This window comes from Apodemus sylvaticus, chromosome 10 (assembly GCF_947179515.1).
Source record: "Apodemus sylvaticus chromosome 10, mApoSyl1.1, whole genome shotgun sequence".
NCBI classification, from domain to species: domain Eukaryota; kingdom Metazoa; phylum Chordata; class Mammalia; order Rodentia; family Muridae; genus Apodemus; species Apodemus sylvaticus.
The window spans coordinates 56,757,378-56,780,425 of record NC_067481.1 but is presented as its reverse complement, the minus strand read 5'-3'; the positions used below and the strand labels follow the sequence as shown (position 1 = coordinate 56,780,425).

At 45.4% G+C, this 23,048-nt stretch overlaps 1 protein-coding gene across 1 annotated transcript in view; it reads right to left on the bottom strand.

Moving 5' to 3' along the window:
- Nucleotides 1-4,591: 4,591 nt before the first annotated feature.
- Glp2r (glucagon like peptide 2 receptor) overlaps nt 4,592-23,048 on the bottom strand; it is a 64,502-nt gene continuing 46,045 nt past the window's right edge. The window contains exons 11-13 of the mRNA XM_052195722.1: nt 16,464-16,602; nt 7,382-7,423; nt 4,592-5,203 (exon numbers count right to left, since the gene is read on the bottom strand). Of these exons, the coding sequence (XP_052051682.1) occupies nt 4,877-5,203; nt 7,382-7,423; nt 16,464-16,602 (508 nt within the window). The 3' untranslated portion in view covers nt 4,592-4,876. The remainder of the gene's footprint in view (nt 5,204-7,381; nt 7,424-16,463; nt 16,603-23,048) is intronic.

The window sequence follows — 23,048 nt, the reverse complement described above, 5'->3', positions numbered from 1 at the left end:
CTTGCAAGTTCTCTGTGAGTCAGGTGTGGTGTGGAACTCTCTGTAAGTATTACTTTAGGGAACAGAAGTATTGCTACGGCTGCAGAGCAGGTGAGAACACTGAGGCCGGGGAGTGAGAACAGCACTTAGGAGCTACATACCAGAGCCTCTCTGATGATGCCAGGACGCTCCCAGAAGTTTTGGTTCTGGAGATGACAGCATCATGAATCCTGGCATTGTTCATTATCTGTAGTGAAACAGAGGCACAACACACAGCACCACCGCCTGAGCAATTCAGGGATGAGGGGGTTATGGGCAGAATTAGCTGTTTAAGATGTTTCTGTAGTGTAGGGATGGTGGGCCACCTGGGAGCCAGTGCAGGGAGGAGAAAGGGCCATTTAGTTTTAGCCCATGGTGATTTAGGAACTCCATGCCTCTTTCTATCCCTTCCTCCATTAAGCTTCCTGGTGGAGTATGAGATTGGGAGTTTCTTATCTCTGTCTGAGGTCTGGGTATCACTATCACTTGAATCTAAAAGGACAGGCTGTCTAATCATAAAGTCTTCATGTTTCCCACAGATTCACCAATAAGTCCCTTAGTGCCTGGTACCATTGCTACCTCCAGACACCAGATTTCATACTACAGATATGGTTATAGGACGCTCCATGTGCTGCAGAGTCTTCTGTAGGAGGGTCTGTAGAATAACTCCATGGAGGAAGTAACATTTATCATCAGAAGCAGCTTTTCTAGATTGATCTATAACTTTGCTTTCCTCATCAGGCTTAGACATTACCACGGATCCAGGGGGTGATGGGTACCTAGATGGGCCCCACTTTTGGCCTCTGTAAAAAAAAAATGCTTCTATAGGTGGAAGTAGATATCTAGGTTTTTGCTTCCAGACTCGGGGTATTCATTCAGAATATCTGCAATCAGCTCCAGTCATGCCTAGATCCATGCTTCTAACTGGGTATCCAGTCAAAATATACGGAATCAGATTCAGCCATTACTCTGTTTAAAAGGTTTCCACGCAGGAAATGGCAGCACCTGGCAGTACTCCCATCCCTCAGGAGGTTGAGGCAGAAGGATGGTGAAGTTCAAGACCACAGTGACTGCATACTGAGTTTCAGGCTAGCCTGGGCTACATAGCAATACTGTTTAAAAGAAATTAAATTTGGAGGTGTTGGGTAAGGGTTGGGGAAGGAAGCCAGAGGTACAGCATTTGCTTAGCAAATGTAAGGCCCAGTTTCATCACCCAGTGCCTGGATTATGAGCAGCAGGTTAGACCTGTAGGCAACAAGGACACTGCGTGATTCAAGGGCTAGCTTGGAAAAATGACATCCGACCTCTGCTTCTGGCCCGTTCAAAAAAGTCCACACACTTTCTTCGCACTTCTGTTCAGAAACAGCGCAAGCGATTCCCCAGGCGGGTGGCAGACTTCCAGCCCAATGAGAACAAGGAATGGACAGCACGAAAGCAACTTAAGTAAACTTGTTTTAATCAGTGGCACAGCAAGAGGGGGCATTGTGGAAGGATGACTCCATTTGCAGGAGGTGGAGGGAAGACATTTACAAATGCCTTAGGAAAACACATTTCCCTTAGTTAGGAAAACTACCTTTCCCTGTTCCTGGTAAGATCTCACGTAGCTGGCTCTCGGCAACATCTGATGCTCCCCAGAGGCACTTTAACCCTGTCTCAGCCAACATGTCTGAATGAGCCACTTTTCCACACCAGCCCTGGGCTGGGCACGTGCCAGGAAAGCAAGAATGTGTCCCCATCATTCTTGTAGCTGCCTGCTCAAGGACAGGGCAAGGACATTTGCAAAAAAAAAATAAGGGGGGGAGGGGTTGAGGAAGGACATGTATTTTTAATATAAATTCTGAAAATCTAGATACCCAAAACCCTTGCTTCGTGATGCATTTGCTTAATGTCTTTGCTTCTGTTCCCACCCAGCTGGGGATAGCGTAAAATGTAAAGGATACCAAAAAGCTCCATAGTCAGGATAAATAAGATTTTAATGAATAATATTTTAATGCAATCATTCAACATCAAAATCATCGATAAAAGGAACATGTTTTTCAGCATTGCAGACAAAGGCATAGTTCGAACCTATGCTGGCATTCTGTGGCCTCATCTGCTGCACACTCGTCCCTGCCCTGGTGCCAGCATCCAATCCTTAGAAGTGGGCTGTGGACTACAGTCATGTTTTGAAAATACTGCGTTAAGTTACAACTTATTTTATCACTGAGATTATCAGAGGTGACTGACCACCTTCAGTGTCTGCCCTTGTTCTGGCCTTCTCTTCAAGTCTCCTTATTAAGACAACAACCAGGTCAGACACAATGTACAATCAGACTCAAGTGCCAGATGAAGTCTATCATGGGATAAACTTACATAAGGAGATTATCCATGGATATTGCCTGAAGTTCACATATAATGGAATGCCTTAAATTTCATTTGCTGAGCCTGGCAGCCCTGCTTGAGAAGTATCAAGGCAGTATTTCTGTCCACAGCAACATACTTCACCCAGACAAAATACCCAACCATAAACACATACCCCACCCAGGCAACGCACCCAACCACGGACACATACTTCACCCAGACAACATTCCCAGCCATGGACACATACACCTTGCCCACTAAAAAGCATCATTCCTTGCCATCTACACAATGTTTCCCATCAACAGTTCTTCCCTCAGTCACCTTGCTTCCTCTTGTCTTGTGACTTGTGTAACTGTGCCTGGCCTTGGCTGGTTGTCCCTCTTCAGCCTCTGTAGGTCAGGTCAAATCCAGCTTATTTCCCATTGACATGAAGGCCCAAAGAGCCTGGCAGCTATAGAGCCCTGGACTTCCCCTGCCACCCTCAGCTAGTTCACACTCAGACAGGGCTCCCTCACCTTATTCCCTTACCTGAGCATTCAGTACCGATGTAGGATGAAGAAAAAGGGTTAATGGTGAACTCTGTATGGAAGGGGAGTCCTAACACTAGAAATGAAGAGCAAGTGGACTGGTAGAAGCTGAGTTCAGGAGGACAGGGTGAAGAGGACAGGACCAATGGCAACATTCCAAAGGCTCCCAGCATCTGTGGCTGCCACAGACAGTGAGACAGTGTGGTTGTGGATCTTCACTGTCAGCTTGTCTGGATTTAGAATCACCTAGGAGACACACCTTTCACTGTGCCTTAGGACATTTCCAGAGAGGCTTACCAGATCATGAGCAGCACCATCCCTCCAGGTGAGCAAAACAAAAGAGGAGAGCAGAGTACTGGCCTCTATCTGCTGCCTCTCTTCCTGGTTTGCCCAGGTTTGCCACTAGCCTAATATATAACGACCGGCTCCCCACCAGACCACAGCTTCTTATCCCAAGGAACACCTCCCAGAAGATTCTATCTCAATGGTACTGCTCTCTAATTAAGTGGATTCATCAGCCCCAGCTGACCAGAAAATACAGACTCAAAAAAAAAAAAAAACCTCAAATGACCCAGAGAGAGTCTTTGCTTCCCTCTGAAAACCCACTAGCCAGGCCTCCATTGACTGTGCTTCCCTCAACACTCTAACTGTCCAGCTTTTACAGTAAAGCTCACTACGCTTTGAGCACTCAGCAGCTTTTCCAGCCTGAGGTTCCAAACACTTCTACAATCCTCCCCAAGACAGCATATCAAAGGATCAATCAGGTTTGTCACAGCAGTAGCCCACCCTCGGATTCCTGTCCTAGTCTGCTCAAAAACAAGGTGGGGAGGAAAGGGTTAATTTACACTTCCACTTCCACATCACATTCCAGTCACTGAGTCAAGTCAGAGTATGGACTCCAGGAGGAGCAGACTTCTTCTTAGTGGCTTGTTCATCACGGTTCACTCACTTGCTTTCTCACACAACCCAGGACCACCTGCTAGGGGATGGTGCCACCCACCGTGGGCTAGGCTCTTCCTCATCAATCATTAATCAAGAAAATGCTCCTATAGACCAGCCTACAGGACAACGTAATGGAGGACAGTCTTCAGTTAAGAGACCCAGAGATGTTTAGATTTGTGTCAAGTTGACAAAAACTTGCCCACACACCCACATCGGTAACATTCACCTCATGAGCCATCTCATGATCCTACAGCCCCCACTAGGACCACTCTCACCACTGTGCCTTCCCTACCTTGGTGGACTGTGCTCTTACTCTAAGCCCACATAGCAGTTCCTTCCTTAAATTGCTGCTTGTCAGATATTTGGCCACAGCAATGAGGACAGAAACTAACACATACAAACTTCTGTCAACCCCAAACAGAACTAAGATGGAGAAAGGGAGATGAGACTTAATAGGAGAGGAAGAGAAGCAAGGAAGAGAGAAGTCTGGGATACCTGTCTGTGAGAATGGTATGCCCAGGAGAGCAGCAACTGCAGAGCAGCTGCTCCCTCCACCCTGCCTAGGTGTTGCCACAGGTGAGGAGTGCCCTTGAACACTTCCAATGGATCTTCATATCAGACTTGCTCTCTTAGAAGACTGGCCAGGATTCCTCAGAACTTGATACTTCAAAGCTTCCTGTGGGGTTCCAGCGTACCCTACTCCCATTCCTAGAAGGGAGCCACACCCAATGAACGGGAAGGAGCTACTAACTGGACACTTTTTAATAAGTGACTTTTCTTCATGCTGAGCTCCATTCACTTGAATTTAGGGCAAGGACCCCCCCCAATCCAATGGACATTCTGGAAAATACACATGGCAGGGGGGCCGGTAGGGTGACGAGGACAGGAGGGACTGCGGACATTACACAGACTCACTGATACAGAACTTGATGACCCAGGAGAGACTTCACATCAAAATGGGGATAATGAGTAGGAAGAGGAGGACCCAGGGTTCAGCAACATCCTCCCTAGGGGTCCTCAGTTGCCAAGCTGTGGTGATGGATCCTGCCTTAGATCTCACTCTCTTCCAGAATCTCTTCCATAGTATTGGCCAGGGTGAAGTCTCCCTCACTGCTCTCAGATAGGCTACTTCCCCGGGGCCAAGCTCCACAGCCCCGGTGAGGCTGTGCCCCATGATTCCCCAGGGTCCCAGTGGCCAAGTCTGAGCTGCAAACTGAGGACTGCAGCTTCTGGAGCGTCTCAGCACCATCTCCTTCCGACAGCTTCTTGGAACATTTCCCCAGGAACCGGAAGTTCTTCCCCAGGACACAGGCTCTGCAGCCCCAGTGGCGAGCTAATAAGAAACGGCCCCAGGACTTCCTCAGCTCCGCCTTTACCTGCCAGGTGAGACAAAGGTGGGGTCACCATCTTGGAGTCATTGTTCAACATATCCATTTATTTAGCAGGTATTTATTGAGCGGCTACTGGGGGCTATCCATGGGAAACTTACCTTTTAGATGGTAGAGCAGAGCAAAGACAAGCAAGACACAGACACAGCAGACACTGAAAGCACTATGAGACAGAAGCAGTAGGGCACTGTGGTAAAGGCTGTTACACGAGCATTGGAGGAGGTCTAAATTCCTGTGCAGAAGATCAAAATGGAGTCACTCATGCTAAGGTTCTACTCTACCAAAATAAACTAAAAGAGTTACCAGACAAATTTCCCAAAGAGGCCAGTTTCAGCTCACATAGTAATGAAGGACCCTCTACTGTAACCCTTCTCCAAAAAGATCCTAGAGTAATCTCATGCTCACTGGGCACTTCTCTGCATAAATCCCTGTGTCTGTCTGTGCTGGATAGTTTCATGTCAACTTGACAGAAGCTAAAGTTATCTGAGAGGAAAGAACCCCAATTAAGAAAATGTCTCCATAAGATCGGGCTGTAGGAAAGCCTGTAGGGCATTTTCCTACTTAATGATTGAAGGAAGGAAGGCTTAGACGATAACAGGTGGGGCCACTCCAGGGCTGGTGGTCCTGGGTTCTATAAGAAAGCAGGCTGAGCGAGCCATGAGGAGCAAGCCAGTAAGCAGCACCCCTCATGGCCTCTGCATCTGCTCCTGTCCCCAGGGCCAGCCCTGTTTAACTTTCTGTCCTGACTGGACTTGATGATGTGGAAGTGTAAGACAAATAAACCCTTTCCTCCCCAACTTGGTTTGTTTTTTTGTTTGTTTGTTTTTGTTTTTTTTCTGTCATGGTTCATTGCAACAATAGAGACCCTAGTCAGGACACTGGCTTACAAAAAAAAAAAAGTCACTTGGAAACAATCACTTTTCTCCTCTGCTGATCAGAATATTTATTTCATAGAATGAAATGTTGCTTAGCCCTAGATGTAAAGCCAGTTTAAAATCTTTCTGTTTTCCCTTCCGCCTTTTGATGGGAGCCTGGGAGCTGGCGCTCCAGTGTTCAGGCGGTGTTCATAGCAGTGTTTTGGCTGAAACTTGCCTGGCAGGCAGGCAAGAAGCGACACAGAAACAGCAGTGAGCAAAGCAGAAGTGGGGGGTTGCTGCTGACAGGGTTGTGTTCCACTGGAGGAGACAGCCACACCCCCACCCCCTGGAGGGGACCTATGTAAGGAGGAAAGGGGGCTGGAAACCACTGACTCCCGAAAACACCATCCTGGCTTCTGTCTGGGGTGGGGGTGGGGTGCTTTCTGCCTTTCCCCAGGTGTTTATACTTGAAAGATGAGGCTCTCGAACTGAAGGCTTTAGGCTCCAGCCCTTGGTCCTATCGGGAGGTGGCAGGACCTTTAAGACATGAGGCCTAAGAGAAGGAAGTTACATTATTGAGGAGGAGCTATTCCTGCAGAGGAATATGAACTCACTCTCTCCCTCCTCCAACTCTTTCCTTCATTCCTTTCTCCCATCCTCCCTCCCTCCCTTCTCTTCTTCCCTCTTACCCCCTCTCACCTCACTATGCATTCTCATCATTATAAATTGTCTCACCACAGGCCTAAAGGCAACCAACCATCGACTGAAACCTCTGACCCCACAAGCCAAATAAGCTCTTGCCGTCTTTGTAAGTTGATTATCTCAAGTGTTTCTTACAGTAGCAGAAAACTAAATAGCACACAGAGAAAACAGAATGCAATAAAAGTTAAATTAAAAAATAATAAAAGCATAACTCCCCGGTGTTCAGTGTTTTCTTTGTGCTAAGCATGCCAGAGCATCTGTTATTTTCCAGATGAGAACATTGACGCTAAATGACTAAACCACAGAACTTCTGGGTAGTCAGTCAATGTTTGGGTGCAGACTTTAGACCCTAAAGTCCATGCTTGCCTCTTCCCTCACATTTGAATGCTACCCGACAGACCAAGGGCTGGGTTCTGAGGTTCTCACACCATTCCTAACATCCTTTGTGAGATTAATTTGCCTCCTATTCTCTCTAATGGATGTTCACAACAAAAAGTCTGTTCCAATACATGCCAATGGCAGTCATCCAATCACACAAATACCAGTAGGGAGCCTAGAATTGTAGCCTCCGCCTCACCAGAAACTAAATGGCAACATGAAAACATACCTCTCCATTGGCAAAGCCATACTGCAAGGCCACCAGAAATCCCTGGAACAAAAGGAGAATATAGTGTGAACTCCTACTTAGTAGGGGATGTGTCTGAGGATCCCTGAGAAGAGGTTTTTGTGTGGTGCTTACACGGAATGGAATTAGTCCTGCTAGTTGGTGTCTCTTCTTATCTTGATACCCACTATCCACATAAGTGGCCTCCTGGGTGCTGGTAGGTACATTTAAGTCCATAATAACTGGCCTCCCAAGACTCTGGGTCATTAATTCAATGGAACAAATACAGGAAAGACCATGGTTCCATTTTTAGTTTTCTATGATGGTCATTGACTAATTCATTTTTTCTTCCCCTTCTTTTTCTTTATTATAGGGTCTCACTATGTAGTCCTGACTGGCCATGGACTCATAGATATCCACCTGCCTCTGCCTCCCAAGTGCTGCCAACTTGTATTCTTTCCCCTCCTTATTCCCTGAGTTTCTGGCATAGCTGTCAATCATGAGGTTCTCATGTTTTAGGATGATCATCATGGTAATATTTGGCCCAAACAGGTTCTGTGACTTGGGCAAGGCCAATCAGAGCTCTTTTCACTAGAAAAAGAGATTGTGCTCTCCCTCTCTGAGTCTGCCATACTAATTATAATTATGGACAGTGTAAACTTGGAGATAGTGCTGGCATCTTCTCATGATCCAGAAAGAAAGGCCTCCTGGGCATGAAGCCAACCACTGAGACTAGTGATGGTGAGAGACGGATTGCCCATGAATTGTTTGTGGACCTACATCCAGTTATGACTGGTCCTGAAATTATTATTTATGCAACTTAATAAACACCCTTTGCTCTTGTCCAACTATTTTCTTTAAAATGACAGATTATTTCCCACCAGCGGTTTCTCATCTCACTTAGCACAAAATAAACTCTCCTAAGCACAGACGGTCTGAGGTGACGTGGGCTCTGGGCCTCTGTGGTGCCGACTGCATCTCATGCCCCATTTTCTCTCAGTCACTATATCCCAGCCACCTTGATGATGCTAATGTCCAGTGAGAGACTGCCAGACCTTTAGCCAAAGGATAAGCATATGACAATATATCCTTTTTGCTTTGGTCACCAAATTGCACACAACAGTTACTGAACATATAGACTCAAAATACTGGGGCTTATGTGGCTGGTGAGTTTGTTCTAGGAACTCTGACTGTATTGTTGTAGACCACATCTTCAAATCATTACTTTTTAAAACATTTTTTAAAAAATGGTGTGTGTGGTCAGTTACCTACAGAGGCTACAAGAGGATATTGGATCCCCTAGAGGTGCAGTTACAGGCTGTTCTGAGCCACATGATGTAGATACTGGGAACCAAGCTCAGATCCTCTCAAAGGCAACTAACACTCCCAACTGCTGAGCTGTTTCTTCAGCTCCCATATTGTTATTTGAAAAATTGGCCCACACCTCAGAAATTTCCTGATTTCACAGTAAAACATAGTCACAGTCATAGAAACAAGGATGTCCTCTTTATACAACAATGGTTATTTATCAATTAATATTCCAACAGTCTTGCAGAATATGTCCCAGGCAAAGGTGTTTATGTTCAGAATCCCTGTTCATGTTCAGATTCACTTATCTTAAAGGCAGTAGGTCCCAGGTCACTGTCCAGAGAGTTGATGGGGAACCTGACTTTCCCAGAGAGGGTGAGCCAGGCAGATGCTTTACTCTTTTCTATGAATGAATCCTAGCCTTAGAAATCATACACCATCATTCTATAAAACCTGACCCCTGGGTAGATGTCATTCAATATGTTTAGACAGGGGCCTAAACAAAGGTGTGGATACCACCCACACAGCTGACATATTCCTTGAGCCCATTCACACTGTGTGTTTCCTGAGATGTTCCCTCTACAAATTTCTACCTAATTTGACTTCTTAAAATCTAGATAGCAGGGGTTGGGGATTTAGCTCAGTAGTAGAGTGCTTGCCTAGCAAGTGCAAGGCCCTGGGTTTGGTCCTCAGCTCTGTTAAAAAAAAAAATCCAGATAGCAGCTGAAAAATCACCATGAAGAGGTCTTTGCAAGCTGTCCAACTTTAAGCATTGGAGTGATATTGTCCTTTATTAGCCTTTCTCTGTCATATGTGAGGGTAGCATCCATATCTAGACTTCACTACCAGATCTTCAACCCCCCCCCCAAATATGTAGCATGTAATAGAAATGCTTTTTGATGCCCCAGTATAGGGGAATGCTAGGGCGGTGAGGTGGGTGGGTGGGGGAGCCCCCTCATAGAAGCAGGGGGTAGGGGGATATGATATGGAGTTTGCAGAGAGGAAACTACAAAGGGGGATAACATTTAAAATGTAAATAAATAAAACAACCAGTAAAAAATAGAAATATATTATGTATTTTGTATTATGTATTACTGAATGTATGGATGTCTGGATGAATGAATGAATGAGTTGGGCTTTTGTCATAAGAGTTTTGTCACATATAATGTCAAGCTACTTCTTAACTGTGATGGCATGTCTTATACTCTATTCTTTTCATATCTACTTAGAATGCATGTCTTGGTGTTCCCTAACTGATGTAAAGATCTGTGGAGTATGCATTGTGTGTTTGACATATTGTAACAGATATGCATAGGTCCAGAGCACTTGAGCGTTTAAAGGGATAGTCTCAAAATGCCAGACCCCACAAATATGGCACATCCCAGCTGAAGGGTCACAATGAAAGGCCGACTTTATCTACATCATACATATATATACATACATATATACATATATACGTGTGTGTATATATAATATACACACATATACATACATACATACATACATACACACACACACACACACACACACACATACATTTATAAAAGACTTGGTCTCACAATGTAGCTCAGGTGGTCCAAAACTCCTACCACAGTATTTCCCATCCTGAGTCTATAGGTATGCACCACTATGCCTGGCTTTCCTGTATCTTTTGATGGTTGCTAATGGAATACATCCCTGAAGGGAGTTGTCTCTGATCTTCTTACCTTTACCAACATAAATAATGTTTGTCCCATTGTCCCTCTGAATAATGCCAGGAACCTCACAGCTCAGATTCTGCCTCAAATGTGGGATTTCCCTTTCTTCTTGTGCCTGGAGAGTGTGTAGCTTTGCTGCTGAATGGAGCCTTGGTAATACGCCATATCCTTTTCACACATGCAATGGAATCAGAGGCTCACAGCTTGTTGTGGGGTCACAGGAACATTAATAATTACCTCTGAACATGCACTATAAGAAGAGCTGGCGCTTGGCATGCCAGAATCCTCACAAAGCTAGCTAAAATAGGATTCACATGACAAGTGTGTCTTCACTTCACAGGTTTCGGAACATCCTGCAGTCTGGCTCCTGTTCCAGATAAAGCAAGCGCGAAGAGAGCAGGTCCCACAGAACACATGACTTTCACGTGTTCCCCAACATGTGGCAGTCTCTCCAAAGATCTGATGATGACAGGAGGCTGCTGAAGCTCTCCATATAGCAAACCTTTGAAGAGTGAAGGAGACTCTGAGGCAGCAAGGGAGGAGGGAAGCTGTGGGAACTAATGACCTCTCTCACTGATCCCTTTCATAAGGTCACCAAGATGGCCAAGAAAGCACCAAAATGACTCTCCACATCTGTCCCCTCCCCCAATTCATCTATGTTTGGTGAGATATGGGGAGCCTCTGTCTACAGCCAAGCACTTTCTGTCTCCATCCTAGTTCAGAACATGCTGCCGCATCTCTGTGAATCCTCATGTTCCTCAGTAGTACAGCCAGGTGAGCAGAGCTTCTGCGGGTGGCTGGACTACACTGTGGCAACCCTTCTCCAAAGAGAGCTCCAGTGTTTCTCCTCATTAAGTAGGCTAAAGCTGCTCCTCATGTTAAAACCAGAATCTTGTTTTCCCTCCTTGAGCCCAAGATGACCCTGTGACCGTCTACCAGCATAACGTGGCGAAGCATCACTCCAGGTAGGTATTTACTTTTGAGCTTCTGCCTTCGGAGGATGGCGATTCCCCCTTGCTCCCTCTTGGAACTTTTGCTCTTGAGGTGCTCCAAGAATCTATCTGCTATATTGTGAGATGCATAGAGAAAATGAAGCTCACTGATCAATGGTCCTAGTTGAACTCCTGGCCAATAGGTTGCATCAACATGTGAATGACCTATTGAGGACCGGCATTCCAGCCTGATGGAACCTTCAGGTGTTTGCAGAGCAGCCAAAATTGTATGTATCAAAAGGACTATGTGCCTATGAAGCCTGGACAGCCCAACACACAGCACCATCAAAAATAATAGCGATTACTTCTTTAAGCCAAAAAGTTCATAAGTAATTTATTACACAAAAGGCCAGAGCATCCCCTAGGCCTAAGGAGTGTGGTAAGTGAAGTTTCCTTCGTAGACATTTGGTCCCATGATCTCCACATGAGTATCTGGCCCTGAGCTTGCCTCAGACGTGTGCTATCAGGTGATTTGGGACTTATGTTAACCAGTCTGCCAAAAGGCCACCAAACAGCAGGAGGATTTGCTTATGTTTTGCTTTTATTTCTTTTGAGATTACATTTTGCAGAAGATTAGAACCAAGCCACCCAGGAAAAGTCAAATCACTAAGTCTTAGCTTTTGAAATCCCCTCCAAAAGATTGAAATAAATTAAACATGTTTCAATAATGGGAAAAAGGTTACCAATGGGTCTGGTGCCTCAGCTTAAAGCCACAGAGAGTTTAGCTCCAACAGGAGGGAAAGAAATGTGATGTTCAGTTGCTTGCTGAGCCCCTGAGACTCGTGAGAATGAAGGGGCTAGCAGGCTTTCTCTGCTCTCCGCACAGGATCTCAGTGCCTGTGACAGAGGCCTGAAGACTGTGGATAGGCAACTTGATGCCTCCTGGTTACGATCTTTACAGGACGCCCTGGATACCCACCATGTACTATGTGACACGCTGGCTGTGACATGGTGGGTTACAGGCAAGGGTAACTTCTAGATCAAACTTCCATCTTTGACTTTGTTAGCACATGCGCACTCTCTGTGCCTCAGCTTTCGTCTTTCGGATGGATGGGTATGATAACTCCTCTCAGACTGAGGGAGTGTCACACAGGCTTTTCAGCAAGCCAATTCAATCCCTTGAGGGTGTTCTTGCTACGTTTTAGTTATTTGAATAGCTCAGGACTACAGCATGCATCCTAACTTGTCACAGTTTATTTTATATTAATAGTAATTTCATTTTAGTAAAATATAGAAGATTTAGTATATCTCCATTTATTCATTCCTCCTTGTGCTATTATTGTGATGTATATGTGATTTTTTGTTACAAACCTAATAACATAATGATTATATATTGTATAATCATCTTGTGTCTTCTAAATCAGTTAAGAAAAAAAATCAATGAACTATGTTGTCTCTGCTACTTACATATCTACCTTTGGCAGTGTTTTAACTTCTTGTGAATCTGAGTTATTGTACATTGTCATTTTTCCCCTCCAGACTGAAGGACTTCCCTTGAAACCACTTGTGGGACAGTCAGCAAATTCTCTCAGTCTTTATCTATCTGAGAACATATTACCTTCATCTTGAAACAGTTTTGCAAGCGCTGGAGCTATTAATTGACTTTTTTATTTACCCTATTGGCACCCTACCACGCCTCTGCCTTTCTGCTCCTCTGGCTGGCTCAATGGTATACAGAGTTGCTATTCTTTTGTCATATTAAAGATTGTATCTTGTTTGTGAGATAAGATTTTTTCCTCCTACCCAGGCTGGCCCTGAGTGTGTGGTCCTCCTGCCTCAGCCTCCTGAGTGTTAGGATTGCAAACTTACAACCACAGAGTTCCACTGACTTTGAGCATTTTGACTTCAAGGTCTCTGAATGTAAATAACCTTTGTTTGATGCTACTCTCAGGCCATTGTGCATATGGATTCAGTGTTTCATCCAGTCTGGGAACTTTCTGAGCATGGCTTCTGCACATTTTCCCTCCTGTTTCTTGTCTCAGCTTTCTTGGGACTCCCCATGCACACATATTGCTTCCTGGGGCATCATGTGGGTTATCGAAGCTCTGTCATTTCTTTACGGTTTTCTCTCTGTCAAGCCGACGGGATCATCTCAGCAGACCTGTCTTCACATTCACTCTCTTCCTTCTGCCACCTTAGTTCTGAGAGGACATTGTTCTGCGGAATCTCCATTCTAGTCATCATACTTTTTGGAGAATTGTCACCGATGTCACTTTTTTCCTCAGTACAGGTCACACATTCCTGGGGTTTTTGTTTGTTTGTTTGTTTGTTTTTTGTTTTGTTTTTGTTTTTGTTTTTGGGGTTTTTTTTTTTTGTTTTTTTGTTTTTGTTTTTGTCTTCTGACTTTGGATCCCAAAATTAATGCTGTTGTTGTCAGTGTGTGTTTCTTTTCCAAAAAGTGTAGATCAAACAGGGTATTGCCCAATACTTCAGACTGGTCTGGAAAACCCTGTGTAGAGCAGGCTGACCCAAAACTCCTAACACCCCTTCTCCTTCAGCCTGGTGAGCACTGAGATGACTGGCATGAGCCACAGTCCTCAGTAGGGTTTTCGGTACTTTGTTATCTTAACTCCCCTCCTCACCACTGAGTGCTCTGACTTCCCGTTTAGTAACTTTATTACGTCCTGATATCTACCTCCCTACATATGCAGCCATTGGTATCTGTGCTAATTTTTAAAATGTAGGTTCTTGGGCTGGAGAGATGATGGCTTATCAGTTAAGAATGCTTACTGCTCTTGCAGAAGATTTGGGTTTTCAGTTCCTGGCACCTCCACCATGGGATGCACAACTGCCTACAACTCCAGTTGTCGTGTCTGAGTCCAGGGTGTCTTGTGCCTTCTGGCCTTTCAGACACCTGCATACATGGTGCATACATAGACTCATGTAGGCACCTACACATGCACATCATCATTTTTAGCCTCTTAGAAAAATTGGGCACTTACCTGTAAGTCAAGTGTCCTGTCCCTGTTTATATTAGCTGAACAGGAAGCGAATGACTGGTCAGGAATTTTGTTTAACCACCTTGCACTGTAAGGTCCCCATATACTTTGCCATCAGTCCTGTTGTTGTTGTTGGTGGTGGTGGTGGTAGGGTGTGTGTGTATGTGTTCCTAAACACAACCTGCTCAGTCTGCATAATATTACTCATATTTGTATCTTCAGGGATGACCATTTGGTACTGAATAACCAGTTAGTGTGCTCTCCCCGGGGGAAGACTCACTCTATCTCCCACTCTCAGCATTCCTTAGTTGCCTGTAGTTCTTCGTGTAGGATTGAGGTCTCGTGGGCTTTCCCCCGTCCATGTAGCATGTCTGTTGCTGTCCTTGTTCAGATCATGTTAAGGTAGTCACACAGGTAAGATTTTATGGATGTAGCTTCTGACATTTCTTTATTTTTTTGAGGTACCATCTCATGTAGCTCACGCTGGTCTCTAACTCACTGTAATGGAGACTGACCTTGAAGTTCTGATCCCCTACCCTACTTTCTGGCTGCTGGGATTAGTTACTGAAGGTTACACTCAAGGCTACACAATTATGTGGTGCTGGGGGGAGTCAAACCCAGGACTTTACACATACTGAGCCAGCTCTCCAACAACTGAGATACATCCCAGTTCTTGTGGCTCTCTGGGGAGGGAATTTCACCAAGTTCTTTCTTCTCCATTACAGACGCCCCGTTTGATGTCAACATCAAGTGGTTAATTTGAAGTTGAAATTGGTTAATTCATTTTTTGTTTGGTTGGTTTGGTTTAGGGGTAGAGGTGGTCTTGTTTCTTTGTTTGGTTTGTTTGGGTTTTTGTTTTTGGTTGCTTGCGGTTTTTTTTTTGTTTGTTTTTTGTTTTTTTTTTTTTTTTGGTTGGTTGATTGTTTTATTGTTTTTGTTTTGAGACAGTGTTTCTTTCTGTTGCCATGGCTGTCCTGGAACCCACCCTATAGATGTAAACCAGGCTAGCTCCAAAAACATAGAGATCCATCTGCCTCTGCTTCCAGAGTGCTGGGATTAAAGGTGTGTATCATCACTGCCCAGTTAAGTTGATTAATTCTAAGACTACTACTGTATGGGGACTTTGACTATGCCTATACTATTGCCTGAGGTCTGTTGCCTTACTGGCCTTTGCCCCTGAGCCACGCCTCTCTACATCCACACCCCTCCTCAGTCTCACCCTTCTTCACTAGGCCAGGACACTCTAGACTTGCTTTAAACTGCAGAAGGCAGAGAAGTCATCAAGATGTCAGCTCCAGACCTCAGCATTAAAATGCTAGCATCCCCCTTTCCCAAGCTCTTGGGAGCCCTGAGCTGCCACATAAAAAGCAGTCACTCTGTGGAGAGAACAAGGAGAGAACGTGTGGAAAGCAGAGATCAAAAGACCCTCAGACCAAATAGAAGAAAGAATCATGGTTGATAGTTTAAAAAAAAGAAAGAAAAAGAAAAAAAGAGGACCCAGGAAGTCAAATCAAATGAAGCTAGCCCCAACTCAGGCTCTTGTGAGGGTGTGAAGAAGCCAGGGCCATCACCCCAAAGCTTAGCCCCATGTTTTATCTCGATGCCTGACTCCAACATCACGGTTGAAGGCCACACTACACTGTCAGTTCATAGACAGTTAGCCCTAGTTAAACAAAGCGTCCAGGCAACAAAGCTGAACTCCTGTTTCTAGTTTTGGTGCACACACTTCTGTCTGGATTTGGTGCCTCGTGATCTGGACTCTCTTCTCCCTATCCTAGTAGTATCGTGTGCAGTATATACATGTCACAGGATGCATGGAAATGGTCTGTTTTGTACGATGCTCTGCAGATAACACAGCAAATAATAGGCCCTTAATAAAAGGCTTCAAGGCGACACAGTCAATATGATCATGAGTCACACCACCTACTACAGTCCAGGAACAAGACCGATTTTCTCTTCTGAGTCACTGAATTATGCCGGCAGATCTGGGCAACACTTCCCCATCTGTACACCCTTGAATGTCACAGATCCTCACCAATAGAGCCCGCCGATGCTAGGAAAGTGTGTAGGTCCCCAGCTCTGCTCACTTCTCTGTTTGGACCCTGTGTATTTTTCTTCTCTGAGCCAAGGCATGAGTCAGACTACTCACGTGGAAGGAGCTCAGTGTCAGCTGGATGAAGAGTCGAATCAGTCTTGAAAACCCTTGAACTTGGTCATCAGTGACGAAAGTGAAGAGGACCTCGTGAACCCCCAACAAAGGAATGAGGAGCAGCGTTGATTTTGCCAATCTGCAATAGATACCAAGTATCAGTCATGAGGGCCTCCCTGGGACAATGCAACGTGCCCCACCCACTGTGCACATCTCTACTGTAAATCTTCCACTCTTGATGAACAGAGAGCTCATCTTTTGTGACCTTACTTACTCTTGTATCCCTGTATGTAGCAAGTACTCAGGGAGCATTTACAGAACAAATGAAGGAACCATCCCCAGTAGGATATCACGCCTACAGATATTGATGTGTCTGATGGATAATAAATACACTTCTACTCGAGCAACTGCCACCCTTCGATACCACCCAAGTTTGACAAGTCTCCAAATACATGGCTAGCAGGTCCTAAGACTGCTTTCTCTCCCCAGAAATTCAGCACATCCAATGTCAACCTCAGCCAAGAAAGATAATGAGTTTCCCAGGGCCACATAGACACCATAGGGCTATCCCCAGCCTGGAAGTGGGGCCTGCCCTCAGCTGTCCCTCAATCCTGTGACAGCAGGAGCCACAGGAAATGGAAAACTGGTCCTCCTCGTAAAGCACATTAAAGTACACAGTGTGGAGGTTGGTGGTTGTTTATAGTCTACACACACACACACACACACACACACACACACACACACACAAAGACAAACATTCCTTTGTACCACCCACGAGTAAAGTGCACAGCTGGAGCCCAATTGCTCCAAACTGGTGAATCCCAAGCACGGCTGGCTATTAAAATTCCTTCCAAGGTCTTTAAGATATATATCTACACAGACAGACAGACAGACAGACACACACACACACGTATACATATACATATATATGGACGCGCGCGCACACACACACACACAGTGTGTCTTCAAAATGCATAGATTCTACTCGAAGTTCCAACCAACTGTAGATTGATTGGCATGATTTCTTCAATTGTGTCCATATTGAACCTGCACAGATTTGTTTCTTTATCATTTATCTCTAGACATTGCAACACTACAACTATTTACACAGCATTCACACTGCTTCATAGACTAGACATAATCCAGAGATGATTTAAAGTACATAGACACAGAGAAGAACTAGATCAGCAATTAAGAATGCTTGCTTTTCTTCCAAGGGATCCAAGGTCTGTTCACAGCCACCTGTAACTCCAGCTCCAGGGAAGCTGATGCCTTCTTCCAGTTTCCATGGATACCTGCACACATCTGACATGCACCCACATAAATGTATGCACGGAAAAATAAAACTTAAAAAGTAAAGTATAATGAAAGGATGTGAGTGCCTCAGGTGGGTTCTGGACTAGGTCTCCCATGTCCACTAAGGGGCATCGTTCTAGGTCCCAGTGTGGACACCCTGAGGCCAAACTTTGGGAGGCTGTCCCCCAAGAGTGTGAAGTTTTACAGAATTCCAGTGGACTCTGAGGAGTAGTGGAGGTTGAGAAGGGCCTCACTTTACCACTGATTTGCTTCTTGATTTGAAGTTAACAAAATTAGCAAAGGTGACTCATGTTCAGAGAAAACAAACTAAACTGGTGTCTAATCCACACGGGGTGGGGGTTAGGGGTGGGGGTGGGGGAAACAGAGCTTACTTGTAATGTGTTTTTAACCCAAGTCTTTAAAGAGTCAGAGTAGGAGGAAGGCCCTCCCCCAACTCTCTCTTTCTCTCTCTCTCTCTCTCTCTCTCTCTCTCTCTCTCTCTCACACACACACACACACACAGGGAGAGAGACAGAGACAGACAGAGACAGAGAGACAGAGACAGACAGACAGACAAACACACACACATACACACACACACACAGGGAGAGAGACAGAGACAGACAGAGACAGACAGACAGAGACAGACAGACAGACAAACACACACACACACACACACACACACACACACACACACAGGAGGTAGATTCAGAAAGCTAGTGTCAGTTTTCCAAAACTCCATCCCTTGCCTATGAAACCCATTCAAATGCACGGTCACCCATGCAGTGAAATATCTTACTTCTTTATAGCCATCATTCAAAAGGGACTCCACCTGCCCATGTGGGCTGGTTGTCCCCAGAGCCTTGACAATCAGGGGAACCCACAACTGCGGAGGTGAATGACTCACCCTAGTTATGTGCTTCTCCTGGAGGGAGCTCAGATCCACTTCTGCCTCCACACACACCCACATGGGCACCACTTAGGAAAGAATATTTCCAGGGAGACTTTTTTTTCTTTCCTTTTTTGATTGCTGAAGATTGAGACCTGGGCTTCACATGTGCTGAGCCCATGGCTCTACCACCAAGCCCTGCCCCAAAGGATTATTTTGTTGGTTTGAATATACAGGAATGTTTTTAAGACCCCTTTTGCTCAAAGGTTGCCAAATGAAGAGCACAGGTTAGGATTTGACCTGAAGACTACTTTTGCTTAAGGCTGGACCTCCCCACTACTCACACCCTTCTAATGTCTCCTTAGACAAAAGTACAATTTGTGTCTCAGCCCAGCTGAAAGCCATAAATAGTCTCAGACGTTTACTCTTATGGCTGTGTGTACGCCGCTTTCTCATCCATAGCTGGCTGTTTATTTAAATGGTACAGTTTGTTGCAGTCCTTTGAGGATTAAACAAATATTTATTAAGCATATGCTCAGGGTACATGAGCATGTACAGAGGGAGTAGAAAGCTCAAACTGAAGGCAGTAGGACACAGGAACAGTACTAGGGTGTCAGGGGGTTGGGGAGCAGGGATGGGAGTGGGGGTGGAGGTGGGGTGCATGCATGCTAATGTCCACGTCTGATGCTTCCTCAATTGCTTTCCACCTTATTTGTTGAGACAGTCTCTCACCAGGTCTGGAACTCGCCAATTCAGCTAGAGTGGTGGCCAGTGACCCCTTAGGATCCTACTGTCTCCTCCTCTCCAGCACTGGGCCCATAGCTGCCCATCTTTCACACATGTGTGGGGCATCCAAACTCAGGTTCCCATGCTTATACCGCAAGCCCTTTACTGACCAAACAATACCCCACACCCCCCTTTACTTCAAATTTTTATAAAGGGTCTCAGGAAGTTGTCCAGCCATACTCTGCACCTCAGGCTAGCCTTGGACTTGCAATCCTTCTGCCTCAGCCTCCCTAGGAGCTAGGAGTCCAGACCTGTGCCACCAACCTTAGTGGTTGACATTTTAAAAGGACTCCTGCCTGTAAATGTCTGTGCTTCATCATGGTGACAGACACATGTGACGAACAGAGGAGCAGAGACTTGTTTGGGGTCAGGCTTAATCCATGCTCGCTTGACCTCCTTTTGGGGGCTTCTGTATAGAGATACCACAGCATGGTGGAGAGCACGTGGAATGCTAGCCTGCACACCTTATGATGACTGGCAGGCAAAACGTTAAGAGGAAGATGTCAACTCCCAAATATCCCCTCCCAGGGATCCATTTCATTATACTAGACTCCACCTCTTAAACCATCTACACCATGTCCCCAAAGGGTGTCACAGACCAGAGGCCAAACCTTTGATACATACACTCATAGGGGAACTTCAATGATGCTTGTCAGTTTACCATCCATTTGTGATATCACTGGTCTGTGGCTGATGGGGTTTAGATATAACACTCAACTGTGGTACTTGGTGGGTGGACTGGGATAAGCTGAAGGAATTTGATAAAACTGCAGAAGTTGGAAGATCATTGTGGTCTTGACTCCTTCTTCTGTAGCAATTCGTGTAACCTAAGAAAGATTTTCTGAACTTTCCCTGAAGCATGTCCCTAGACCCTCCTTTGAAAGGTGGCTTCCCTATTCCCACAGGAAAGAAGCATCCTTATTATTGAAGATGTCAAACCACAGGGAAGGACCTGAACTCACAGTTCTTGTTACATCTCTCAGTTCATTATCATCAGACCATGCCTCATTTGTCCAGCAATATATCTCCCCGTGACTGTCCATCCTTTGTCAAGCCTAGCATAAACAATACAATTTGATCACTGTGTCTTCATTGCTTTGAGGAGACTCCCACGACACACAAAACTTCTAAATTTGTATTCTTTTCTTCAGTTAATCAAACAAGCCAAGGTCTCTGTGAGTGAAAGCAAAAGCTTTCTCCCTTGTGCTGCTTACCGGAAACTCCTCTCAGAAAAGAGAACAGGATGGGTGTGTGCAGAAATCATTCTTCCCTGTAAATTCACCCTGAGCTCAGGCTACACACATATCACATGGAGAGCAAGAATATTCATAAAGGGGAAGAGAGCTATCTCCCTGTGGGGAGCCATGGAGAACGGTGAAGCAGGAAGAGGCTGAGGGTCAGTTAGCCTCTGAGTGCTTGCCCTTCATCCTTGCCTCAACCTACCCGCTACAAGTCAGATAGTAGATCCACTTACTGTTTCCTTTACCTGATGGGAGAGGCCCATGGGGAAATCTAAGAAGCCAGAGCTTTCTCTTGCTCCTAGAAACTTGCCTCGTGGGTAAGGTCTACATGTGTTTAATTTAAACCTTCCTAAAATAGATTCCTGGACAGGGACCAGAGTTTAAGCATTGCACTCTAAAATCTCCCCAAATCTGAGAGCTGGAGGCAGCCTCATATCTCATACACTGACACCATGCCCCTCTCCCTCTCTTTATCCCACTGAGGGCTTTCGTGGAAAACTAACTTGGGGTGCATAAAGAGGGCAGTGAGGGTCAGGCATGACGATGCCTTCTGATGGGACAGCTAGCATGGCCTCTCAAGAGCAAAATGGACAAACAAGCTCACAAATTCGTCAAGGGATCTCCAGCTCAAAGAGCAGAATGAGAGAGCATGCCTATGTCTTCAGAGATAAGTTCCACATTCTACAAACTAGTAGGATCGTACCAGTCAACTGGGTCATGCTCTCCCTGGGAAGAGTGAGTCAGTAGAAAAGACATGGCCAACCAAAAATGTCAGCGAAAAGGACCAAAAGAGGACATTTTCAGACATATCCCACCTGATTCCATGGAAACTAGCTGCTGAAATGAACCACCTAAAGTGCTGTGGGTAGGGGCTTGGAGTGGGTTCTTGGGCACCCATCAATATCACTACTCTGCTTTGACAGAGTGCTCACCAAGCAGATTGGCAAGTCTTCGGTTAACTGCAGAAAACCTTTTGCAGCATGTGAGAACTTAAAGAGGAACACGCTCCCCTTACCTCCGACTTCTACAGACTTCTAAAACACAACAATCAAGATAATGCCCCAGGGTGAGGCCTCACCCCAGGGAAGACTTTGGGTAGACTCACACAAAGGTTCTTTTTCTTAAGCACTTTCCCTGAACAAGAGTGGAAAGAGGAAAAGGCAGATTCCAGACAGATTGCATATGTCAGCCAAGTTATTTTTTCTCCTCCCTCAAAGCATTTCCCTTTGATTGTTGCCCAACCACATGCTTCCCCCAGCATCTTAACCTACCCTTCCCAAGATCAATGTCACACAATGAGGCTCTATAGAAGCACATTCACCATGGACCAAGAAGGACTTCCATGTGCTAGTCTCTAAAGTGTCCTTTACTCTGGCTGTCTATCAGAATCTTCTGGGGAAAACTCTAAAGAAGCCACATGGTAAGACTCTAACCCATACTTCCTGAGCAGACCACCCAGTGATGGAGCCCACAAAGGTGTGTTTCAAGCCAGCTCTCAGCATATGCTCATAGTAGCTAAACTAGGAAACTATTAGGAGTCAATGAAGGTCTAGAAAAGGCCCCAGAAAACATGACAAACTTGAAATGGAAACAAGGCCATAGATGTCAGTCTTTGGGTCTCATGTCTGCTGGTTAGTTTTATGCCAACTTGACCCAAGTCAGAGTCATTTGAAAATGAGGAACCTCAACTGTGACCATACAGTTACCAGATTGGCCCATGGAAAAGGCCTTTTTTATTGTTTCTTTGTTTGTTTGTTTTATTGATGATTGATTTGGGAGGGCCCATCTCACTGTGGGAGGTGCTGCTGCTGAGCTGATCACTTTGGGTGCTATAATAGAGAGCAAGTCAGGATAATAAGCCAATGAGAAGCCTCCTCCTTGACCTCTGCCTCAGTTCTTGCCTCCAGATACCTGCCTTGTGTTTCTGGGCCCTCTGCCCTAACTTTCTCAGATGATGGACTATAGCTATAAAATGAAATAAATCCTTTCTCCCCAAGTTGTTTTGACCATGGTGTTTTATCACAGTAACAGAACCCACAGCAATGACAAGTCTTGTCTGTGCCACTTTTGTCTCTTGTAAGTCTTTGCCTCTGTGAAGTTTCTCCAAGTACCCTGGTAGTCAGGGCACTTGCTTATCAAAGGGGTGGCATTCCTTGAGTGGATTCTGGAAGCCCTGCCTATCTTGGAGTGCTACCCTGAGAACAGTGGTGTGAGGAGGCTGAACTTTGGGAATGGGGCCAAAGAGGCTGCCTGGCCACTTGGAGTCTGGATTAGAGGCGCCAGGAAAGATAGCATGACTCCCTGGGGCCCAGGCCAGGACAGTTCCCCAAGGCTAAGGGTTTCTGCCAAATGTTTGGATGAAAGACCTAAGTA